Source organism: Mus musculus, chromosome X (assembly GCF_000001635.26).
Source record: "Mus musculus strain C57BL/6J chromosome X, GRCm38.p6 C57BL/6J".
NCBI classification, from domain to species: Eukaryota; Metazoa; Chordata; class Mammalia; order Rodentia; family Muridae; genus Mus; species Mus musculus.
This window is the reverse complement of record NC_000086.7, coordinates 42,489,278-42,500,617: the sequence shown is the minus strand read 5'-3', so window position 1 is coordinate 42,500,617 and position 11,340 is coordinate 42,489,278. Positions and strand designations below refer to the sequence as shown.

The 11,340-nt window shown below is 41.4% G+C and overlaps 1 protein-coding gene across 1 annotated transcript; it reads right to left on the bottom strand.

Annotated features, from left to right (window-relative positions):
• Positions 1–8,664: 8,664 nt before the first annotated feature.
• Tex13d (TEX13 family member D) lies at positions 8,665–11,060 on the bottom strand. The gene is made up of 2 exons (XM_006541567.3): positions 9,085–11,060; positions 8,665–8,726 (listed from the first exon to the last, which is right to left on the bottom strand). The coding sequence occupies exon 1, from the start codon at positions 10,684–10,686 to the stop codon at positions 9,094–9,096; it is 1,593 nt and encodes a 530-aa protein (XP_006541630.1). The 5' UTR covers positions 10,687–11,060; the 3' UTR covers positions 8,665–8,726; positions 9,085–9,093.
• Positions 11,061–11,340: the final 280 nt, after the last annotated feature.

Below are 11,340 nucleotides of genomic sequence, written 5' to 3'. Positions count from 1 at the left end.
CTTGTATGTTGCCTGTCTCTATCACTTGACCTTAAGGTGCATATCAACAGGGTCTTATATATGTTGTTTGCCACTGTATCCTCAGAGACTGGCACAGAGTGGATGGGTTTAGTGAATGAATAAATGTCTGAAATTAAAATTGTCAAGAAAACAATATGAAATTATCTCTCCCCCTTGTCTGTCTGTCTCTTTCTCTGACTCTCAATGTCTATCTGTCTGTCTCTCTGTCGGTCTCTGACTGTCTCTGTCTATCTCTGTCTCTCTCTCTCTCTGACACACACACACACACACAGAGAGAGAGAGAGAGAAAGAGAGAGAGAGAGAGAGAGAGAGAGAGAGTGCTTTTCCATTCCTTTGGCTCCCCTTAGAAACAGCGATGAGAATTGGAAGGTATTTTGAGGTCCAAATTGTACTCCACCTTTTATCACTAAATGGTTTCCTCTCTCTGAGCCTTATTTTCTCCATCTGTCAAATGGAATTGAGCCAGGTGAACCCTGAGTAGTCATTTTCAGCTTCAACATTCTGTGCTATAAGTGAATGAATAAATGAATGAATGAATGAATGAAGCAAGCAAGCAAGCAAGCAAGCAAGCTTCTTTGGAGAAAAACACAGGGGTAGCTCATTTTTTGAGGAAGAAGCAAGATCCTGAAGTCTCAACAGGAGGAGGCATTTGTTCTCATTGTTTTTAAAATAATCTCAGAAATAAAAACTATCATAGAGGAAGAGTGCCTTATATTTTAAAGAAAACGTTCTGAATATAGATGCCATTCAAGTCCAACACCAAAACATTGAAAGCTAGAAAACCTGTCAGGCAAGGTTTAAAGGGTCTTCTTGTCTAAACTTGTCTCCTCCTGAGATCTCTGAACAGTGACAGGATTTAGCACGTGGATACCCTGTCTGAGGTGCTAATTGTCTGTATTCCAAATGCCCTAGGCTATTCTGGAGCCCAAGTAGATTAAAAGAAAGATGCCAAGGGTGGTCAGTTTTGTATAGTACATAGGACATTTCAGAATCTTGTTCTCTAACCTTTCAAAACTACCTTTGTTCTTCTACCAGCTTCTCTAAAATGTGTGAATTCTCCTGTGGCCATGTTATGATGTGGTGAGTTTACACATACTCTTGGCACTTAGATTTACTTCCTTTACAAAAGTAAGAAAAAATAGTCTTAGAGAGAGAGAGAGAGAGAGAGAGAGAGAGAGAGAGAGAGAGAGAGAACCTCTTTTCAATAACACCTGAGTTTATTTATAAAGCTATATGTTTTCCTAAATGCCCTCTTCAAAGAGAGAAAGCAGACACAAGGTTGCTGTGGGTATTTGTTTAAACCTGTTAAATATATGTATTATTCTTCCAGCTGCTAATAAACTTCTATTGTATGTCAGATCCAATAGTTGGAACTTAAGTTAGAAAGAAGAAAACCATAGTTCATACCTGTTCTCAAGCAGCTCATAGCAGGATGCAAACAGACAATTAGATTCCAGTTCTTGTGTTGAATGCTTAGAGCCCACCTGGTGGCATTATTTTGGGATGGGATAGAAATGTTAAGATGTGGACCGTACCTGGAGGAAGTAACTCACTGAGCATATGCTTCTGAAAGGGGCAGCTAATTCCAAGTCCCAGATTCTCTCCCTCTCTCCCTCCCAGCCTTCCCTTTCCTCCCCACCTCTCTTCCTCACCATCCCACTCCCCCCTCCCAGACACCACTGGCAAATCAGTGCTCCTCCTCCCGCCTTCTTTGCCATGATGCTGCACCTCACTTAGTCCTCTAGAAACATAAGACAAATTATTCCTGATACAAATTTCTTACGGCAAGGACTGTGTCACAACACTACAAAAGTAACTAATACAAGCTATGATAGAGGAGAGGGTGGAATTCTCACAGCACAGCAATACTACATTTTGTGCTATTTTTATTCTGAACATATAAAACGTACTTAATGTGACAATGTCTTTTATCTTTATGTCTACTGTGTATAGTTACTTACTCTAGTTTGCCTGATTTTTCACCTCCATCTTAAATTCAAAGAAACTTAGTTCTAGCTGAAATGGCATGGTTTTTTGAGCTTCGCTTTATTTGATAGTATGCCTAGGAAAGACCTTGCTTGGATGGTTTGTTGTTCAGGTTCTCAGGTCCAAAATATGGATTATCATTTATCCATCCATCTATCCAAAAATAACAGTACTCTGAGAATAATCTGTTCCTAAAGTGATCTAGCCAGGTTTAATGGCACATGCCTGTAGTCCAGCAAATTTGGGAGAATTTATTGAGCCCAGAAATGTAGACCTAGCCTCAGAAACCATAGAAAACTTATTTCTTAAAAATTGGAAATAAATATTCTAGGTGTCTTCTACACAAGTCAGAAATTGCTACACAGACAAAGTCTTATTGCTCAATTCTTCTTTTCTAGATGAACGAAGGCAAGTCGTAGGCACGTTTATCTTAGTTTCCTCTGTGAGTATAAACAAGATAGCATATTCTACTTTTCTAGAACCTAACAGATGCTCAAGAGCTTTTTGCTCTGAGCTTGTGAAACCCTGGGAGACATGGATGATGCCATATTCCTCTTAGGGCATACATATCCAAACACAGTACCTGACATCTGCTCAACATTATTCTTTCCTTCCCTATAGAGAGAGAACCTCCTACAGAGTGCAGTTTCCAATTTGATTCCAAGGCTGTAACATTTTTTTCATTGATTTCTTTTACACAGTCATTTACCAATGTTTATCAAGTGGTCTGCCTCATCCTCGTTGGCAGAAACAACTCTTTACACACCTCTCCTTAGCTACTTATAAATAAGTCTTCCTGTGTCCTTTTGGCTTCATTATCCCAGTTACTTTCAGATAGTAACCAAGTCATCTTTCTGCACCCTTTATTTCCAGATGAGGTATCTTTAAAAAGATGAGACTCTAAATAAATTCCCATCTGAAAAGCTGTTCTCTCTCTCTCTCTCTCTCTCTCTCTCTCTCTCTCTCTCTCTCTCTCTCTCCCTCCCTCCCCTCCCCTCCCTCTCTCTCTCCCTTTCTCTCTCTGTCTCTCTCTCTCCCTTCTTCCCCTCCCCCTCTCTGTCTGTCTGTCTCTCTGTCTGTCTGTCTCTCTCTGTCTGTCTCTCTCTTTCTCTCTCTCTGAAAATATAACATTTTCACCATCAGAGCTCAAACTGGATTAAAGTGCAAAGTAATGCTATGTTATTTTGTTTATATATTTTTGCCTGAACATTTTTTAAAATCCTCTGATATTTTAGAACATGAATTATCGACTCCAGCCAGGGAAGCAGATCAGTGCCTTTCTCAGCCATCATCAGAGAAGCTTCCTCCAGCAACAGATTGGAACAAATATAGAGACATTACTCAGAGAGTAAAGGTCTTGCAACCCTCATTGCTAAATTCAATTCTACAAATCCTTCCCCTCAAAGCTCAGATAATCTTCCTGGAAGAGGAAGAAGAAAGAGTGTAAGAGCCACAGGGGATGGAGGACACGAAGAGAGCAAGGCCTCTGAACCAAAAGGACACACACACACACACACACACACACACACACACATACAAATGCACAGAGACTGAAGCACCAAGCACAGGGCCTGCACTGGTCTGTACCAGGTTCTCTGCACTAATATTATGGCTTCCAGTTTGTTGTTTTTGTTGGGTTCCTGTAAATGAGTGGATCTCATACCTTCTTTTGGGTTCTTTTCCTTCTGTTGGTTTATATTGTCCAATTTCAATGTGATAGTTTTTTATTTTATCTTATATTTTAGTTTATTATATTTTACAAACAAACAAACAAAAACGAATGAATGTAAACCTTGTCACTAGTGTAAAGGTTAACAACAAAACTGTCACTTACACCTGCTGAGAAGGGACAATCAGTTTTCTCCAATAGAGTGACACTAGGTATATTAACCACTCCAGGGCAGGCCTCATGTTCAGGTGTTGTTGACTAACAAATAACAGACTCCACAGTTTTTTGTGTGTACTTTTATTTAGTTACAGTTTGGTGGGGTGTTTTTGTGTTTGTTGTTTATTTCTTTGTTTTGGGGGTAATGTTGTATTTTGTTTTCTATATTTTGGGTATTTTGCTGTTGTCGTGCATTTTTTGACTAGGTTTTTTTGTTTTGTTTTGTTTTGTTTTGTTTTGTTTTTTGAAAGATCTTAAAGTCAAGTGGGTAGGATACAGAAAATGATCTGGATGAAAGTCTTAGGTTTTTACTGCTGTGAACAGACACCATGACCAAGGCAACTCTTATGAGGACAATATTTAATTGGGGCTGGCTTACAGGATCAGAGGTTTAGTCCATTATTGCCAAGGCAGGAAGCATGGCAGCATCTAGGCAGGCATGGTGCAGGAAGAACTGAGAGTTCTACATCTTTATCTGAAAGCAGACTGACTTCGAGAAAGCTAGGAAAAGGGTCTCAAAGCCCACCCTTACAGTGACATACTTTTTCCAACAAGACCATACTTACTCCAACAAGGCCACACCCCCTAACAGTGCCAAGTATTCAAATCACCACAGCAAACTTTGGAGGATGAGAAGAATATGATCAAAATATATTTAAATTTAAAATTGTTTTAAATAATAGAAATAAATCTAATGATATAGGAATTTTCAGAATGGAAATCTGATGAAACAAAAACTAAAAGTTATTTTTAAAAACATGAATTATCACTTTGATATCACAGATATCAAAAGTTGGCAAAGGAATGAAATAGACTATATACATTTTTTAGGTACAAATCAAATATTGTAGCCCTGTAAACAAAACAGCTAATGGCAGATTTCTCAATGGCAAATAGTAGTATTTACATATGCAACATTTACATTCTTTTTCTCTTTCTTCTCAGTGATATTTCTTGGAAAAATCCTGGCATCTTTTTTTCAGCAAAGAGTTCAATAGCTTGAGTATTCTATAATAGCTTGAAAAGGTAGTTCAGTAGGTAAAAATGCTTACCTCGAGTATGAGGAAAAGAATTCTGATCTCCAAAAGCCACATAAAAGACCAATGGGTCTAGTGACCACCTATTATCCATGTGGCAATTGAAGCAGGGAATCCTCAAGCACCTTGCAGGAGTTTGACACCTATTCTATTAGTTTAGAATCTGCAAACTTCCAGTTCAGAGAAAGACCCTGTCTATGAAGAACAGTCAATGAAAACACCTAGTGTCAAACTCCTGTACACACACATACATGCACACATACTCATCTAAACACGTATACCTGCACATACACAAACATGTATATATGCATATATACATACTTCCTGCATACAATAAACATAAAAGGAAAAAAAATCAGGTAATGGATCCTAGAGAGGTGGCTCAGCAGTTAATAACATTTGCTTTTTTTCCAGAGGACTCAAGTTTGGTTTCTAGCACCCATGTCAGGTGGCTCAGTACCATGTGTACCTTCAGCTCCAGGGAACTGTCTCCTTATTCTTGCCTCCAAGGGCATCCACATGCATGTGCACTGACACTCATAAAATATTAAAAACTATTTTAAAGTTGGCTATGTGTGTTCTGATGTTTATCTAACTCATACTTCCATATAATAGCTTATCAACAGTCAGGACAGAAACTCAAAGCAGAAACCTAGAGACAGTAACTAATTCAGGGGCCAGAGAGGGAGTCTGCTTACTGACTTACCCCTGAAGGCTTGCTCAGCCTTCTTTTTTTAATAGAACCCAGAACCACCAATCCAAGATGTTCCCACCCACAACGGATGGGGGCCCCCCAACAGGTCCAAAGGAAACTCCAACACCCCAAACTCAAAAAAAAAAAAAAAACCTGGACTATAGGAGGATTTCCAGCGCTTAGGAAAGTTCAGTATTCCTTGTGAACTTATGAAACTCTCTCACCACAAGGAACCATTTCCCTTCTCTCTGGCTACCTGTGGTGTCTGTCAGCATGGCAAAGCTCATGCTGATCTCAGGCTCCCTTGGTAGTAGGAGTACCAGGCTAGCATCCTACCTCCTCACCTCCTCCCCTACCCGAAACTTCCTCCAGCTCTTGGACTTTCCTCCCCTCAGCTACTCATTCTCTTCCCCCCTCCACCCCAAACCCCAGTAACCTATGTGTTCTCTCTCTCCCTCTCCCTCTCCCACTCACACTTCCTTTCCCTGCCCTCCCCTCCCTCTCTGCCCCCCCCCCCCGCCACTGTCCTTCTCCTCCCTCACTCTCCCTCTCTCTTCCTACCCTCTATTCCTGCTTTGCTTCTCTCATTATGCTTTCTCTAGTCTCTATCCCCTGCCATTCTCACCTGTCTTTCAGATAGCTCTGGCTCCCGGCCATGTTCAGCCTATGTCTTTCTCTCTCTGCTTTGGACTCTTCCAGATGCCTCTGGCTGTCTTTTTCATATCTATAATAAAAACCTTCCCTTTAACCATACCAAAGAGCAGTCATGCCATCAGTTTATATTCCTCTATCAATCACTAATTAAGAAAATGGCTTACAGACTTGTCTGTAGTCCAAGCCTATAAAGGCATTTTCTCAATTGGGGTTCCCATCTCTCAGATGACTTTAGCCTGTGTCAAGTTGAAAAACAAAACAAAACAAAGCAAAACAAAAAAAAAAACAGCCAGCACATTGAGGCTCAGAGATTTTTTTTAAAAAAAATACTCAAAGAAATTCAGTAATTTCTTTGATATTATATGGCTAGGAATAGAGCAAGTATCTCAACTCGGGTCTGTCTGATTCCAAAGCCTAAGTTATTTCCTGAGAAACCTGTTACTCTCCTTTATGTACATATCCATGAAGATAGTAATTTGTAACCCTCAATGGTTCACATTGCTTGGAAATTTAGACCACAAAGACCAAACAAAATTAAAAATGTAAACAGTACACATAGAGTGATTGTTTTCATAGAGGTCTAAATGCTTGATAATGAACAGCAGGGTCTCTTTTGATACCATAAAAGAAACAATTATACAGAGATGGAGAAAGATGCATTGGTATATAAAATACATTATGCTGGTACAGTGCCAAGTCCCATTTGTGTTCTATATTTCAAAAATTCCAAGGCACTATAAGCACAAATGGATATGGTAAAACTTGCCTGTCCTAGCTGGATTTGAGCGTCAACTTGAAATCTTCAAGGAAGTATTCCCTTCATGTCAGCACACTGAAGCTGTGGTCCGAAGAGAGTCAAGACCACATATTGTGTTGTCAATCCTGAAGGGATTGTGGAGTGCAACAAAGACTTGATCCTGTCCTTCAGCTTGATAGGATTATGGGTAGAATATTGGTAACAATGCCTTAAAAAGGCAGGAAAAGTATTTATGTTTATGGGACATTAGGCAACTCCAGGATAAAACAGTCCAGACATTCTTGGTACAGAGCAGGACTGAACCCCTTGTACCAGAGATCCAGCTTAGGCAGAAGCACCCACTCCACGTTCTGACCCTTTGTCCCTTCCACTCACACCACACCACCCCCAGAAGCTCCACAAAAGGGCCTCTAACTCCTGGATCTTTACCAGGAGGAAGGGCCCTCCAATAGATAATATTGAACTGTCCTACAGTTCAATGGGATGGAATAGGATGATGATTTAAGATGCTACCCATGAGCCAACCCTCCCCAAAATACAAACCACACAAAAGGCACATTATGAAAGTACATACTCTTTATTGCTAATAGCAGAAGATGAAAAAAATCTGAAAGGGTAGAATATGGTTAAGTTGGAATAATTCAAGGAACTAAGTGAGGGCTTTAGTTCAGAGTGGAGAAAAAGCTAAATTCCCATCTCTGGCTTCCTGGCTAGCTTACCTCACTTGGATTGAGAGCATGTAAAAGAACAGTTTATTCAAATTCACTGATGAAAGTCTCTAAATAATAACTATTTCATGACTTACATGAACTATATCAAAGTTGTTATCATATAGAATTTAACATTACGCTCTTGCTCTCTTCCTCTCTTCCTCTTTTGCCTCCTTGTTCCCCTTCTCCCTCCATTCCCTTCTCCCCTCTCTCCACATGGCCATGGCCGGCCTCTACTTCTCTACTCTCTTTTTCTCTCTGCCTTTCTTTGTCTTTACTGCCCTCTTAACTCCCCTCCCCATAACCTGAATAAACTCTATTCCATGGGAAGAAGAAGAAGAAGAAGAAGAAGAAGAAGAAGAAGAAGAAGAAGAAGAAGAAGAAGAAGAAGAAGAAGAAGAAGAAGAAGAAGAAGAATTTAACATTACAACTTCTTGCACTTGTTAAAGCTAGATAATTATCCTAGTGAAAAAATTAAATTCTAACAAAACTAGATTATTCTGCAGTGTCCCCATAATGTATACTAGTAGCCATTTCTTTCTTAATAGTTAAACTTTTCTTTGCTTCCACTAGTGGGTCTTACTGATCTCTGGGGCCCATGAAAATTAAGATGTTTCTTTTAGTTCTTGGATGGTATTATAATGAAGCAAGTTTAGCTTCCTCAGCAGCAAGCAAATTTGTGGAGCTGCAACATCTAAAGACCACTTTAACCTATAAACTTAAAAGCCAAAAAAAAAAGCAAACAAAGGAAAGAGCATTTTTGAGAAGAAGTTCTATTTCTAAATATATAGGATTTTCAGGGAAAGAAAACTAAGAAGGAAACAAAGAAAGGTGGAAAGGGTTTCATTACGCCTTCTTCTTCTTCTTCTTCTTCTTCTTCTTCTTCTTCTTCTTCTTCTTCTTCTTCTTCTTCTTCTTCTTCTTCTTCTTCAAGAGTGTCATCCCATCAGGAACAGCCATCAGGAGTCCACCTCCTGCAAAACTGCAAAATTGAAATGCTATTAGGAAGAAATCTTGGCTTTAAAGAGTACAATAGTCAAAACAGCCCTCCTTTGTCCAAATAAATAAATAAAAAAGAATATACATATTTATAATTTTAGTTATTTAAACAAAGCAACATCAACCTATATAAAGTGTCCTTTAACTTTCTTACTGAACAATATAATCAAGATAATTTTTTATAATAAACAAAAGTGACAAAAGAAATATTTTTAAGTGTTAACCTAGCATGATAACAATTTAGTTAATTTGTATAAAGGCCTAACAGATTATTTTGTCTGTAAAGCAAGTTATTGTTGATGGGGTTGGGGGTTGTTACGAGACTGGTTTCTTTTGCTTACCTTCTGGAATCAGTGAGGCTGTCCTCCAAACTCAGCTGGCATACAAATTTTCTTGCATTTATAGCAGACTTTGCGCCATGAAAAATTCATAGACTTACACCGTGGGCAGACCCAGTTCATCCGAGAGTGTGAGCTGGGCTGGGATTCTGAAGCTGCTTCTGCTTGTGGCTTCTTGTCCTTCTTCGGCAGCTGAGGTTGCTGTTTCTTCGGGCTTTCTCTTACAGCTTGGCTCCAACTCTCCCACACAGGGATTGGAGGGGCCTCCTCCACATCTTCTTCCTTGATTTGACATCTACCGGAGTACAAGGAAGCTGGACCTGATGCCTGGGGACGATTGTCACTCTGGCTATGGAGTTGACCTTGCCCAGGAAGGTGTAGTTCCTGGAGATTCTGAAGATCTACAGCGTTGTCATATGCTTCTTCCTTCTCCGCCACCTCCTCTTCCTCTTCTTGCTCATCTTCTGCTGTATCTGTTGATTCTTCTGATGCTGCTTCTGCTGCTACTGCTGATGTTGCTTCTAGTTCTTCATTTTCTCCTTCATTGTCATTTTCAGTGTCCACTAGTGTAGCCCTATACTGAACTCCTTGACGATCTTGCTCTTGAAGGTGGCTTCTGTTGTCTCCCAAGGTATTTGTCCCCTGGCACTTCCCTGAGTTTCCCTCCTGGCTGGTGTCTCTGATGTTTCCTGCAGGTACAGCACGCTGGGTGACCAGAGGACCTTCAGTAGTATACGTGTAGCTTCTCTGGTCCCACACACTAGCTGGGTTCTGGGAGCATGGTGCAGCAAAAGGACCAGAAGGATATGCAGGAGGTAACGGAACTGGAGCTACAACACCTGCTTCTGTTTCCACGACTACTGAAGGTGAGAAAGGCATTAAGAATGGAGATCCCGTTAGGAATGGTGGATGTGCTGGGAGCTGATATGGCACTGGAACTGGCACAGTTGGTTGCATGGCCAGGGGCCAGGAACTTGTGCTTCCTGGCATGTAAAAGACATTTGTTGCAGCTGACATTTGTGCCTCCAAATACCGTCTGTCGTATGCCCCCACTGTACCCATAACTCTCGCATGATCTGGACTCAGGGGTACCACTGAAGCCCCAAGCTGTTGGCTTTGAATATCATGAACCAGAGGAGCCATCTGGACTGATCTTTCAACATGGTGCAGCCTCCGGCGCAACAGATCACACTCCCTCATCGCCTGCTGTAGAGCGGCTTGAGTAGAAATCAACTGGGTGACCGCCTCCTCTCGCTGTTGACGGAGCTGCCACAACTCCGAGACTGAGGCCCTGGGAGCCGAGGGGAGCTGCCCGAATGCATCCTGTGACAACCCAACCATATAAGCCTGCTGCTCACGCTGCCTTGCAGCTATTCGCACACCCAGTGCCAGGGCACTCCAGGTACAGGCCCTTTTTAGAGAACGTGGCACCTGAGGATCTATCAAAATGGCGCGAAGTTGGTCTTCTATCTCATTCCAGGGCCGCATGCGGAAAGCCAAGTAAAATTCGGGCCCACCTCCATTCATGAGGATTTCATTGTTAATAAATCTAATTACTTCACTGTGGCGAAAGCCGGTGGAGTGGTCGCCCCAGTCCATCGCCATGGTCAACGCGGCCTAGTCACGCTAGCGGGCCTGACTGAATTCCGCCACTGTCTCTCAATGGTCACAGCCGCTGTGCTGCCAGTCCTGTTCCCCTCTTCCCTCTGGCTCAGTCCTAAAACAGTTCTTGCCCAATCTCACAAAAGAACAAAGTTAATCCTCTCACCACCTCAGCCTCCTCCGGACGACACCCAGGACCTCCAGCGGTCGAAGACCGTAATGGCTACAAAATGGCAACTGTAACAGATAAACGGTCAACTCAGAACGTTACGTCACCAGCTTAAACGTCATAGAGAGCGCGCCGCTTGGCCCAGCGCCACCTACAGATAGCCGTGGTAGGGACAGCAATGAGCCAGAAGCCACGGGCTTGGTTAACATGAGCTTGGGAAAGAAAATAGCCAAGATGACACAAAGAATTCATAGCCACGCATTAGAATTGAATGTGAATGCATAAGGGCTGCTCAGAGTTCAACTCTGACTCTCAAGCTTTTTATTATCGTTTAGGTTTTGCTGTTATGAGTCCAGTGGTAGAGAGCTTGACCTGGATTAGGGAGCAGGAGGTTCTGGGTTTCATCGGAAGTGCAGTAAGAATAGTCGATATGAAGTATTCTTTTAAACTAGCCTAGGTGACTGACATCTGCAATCCCAGCATTCTGG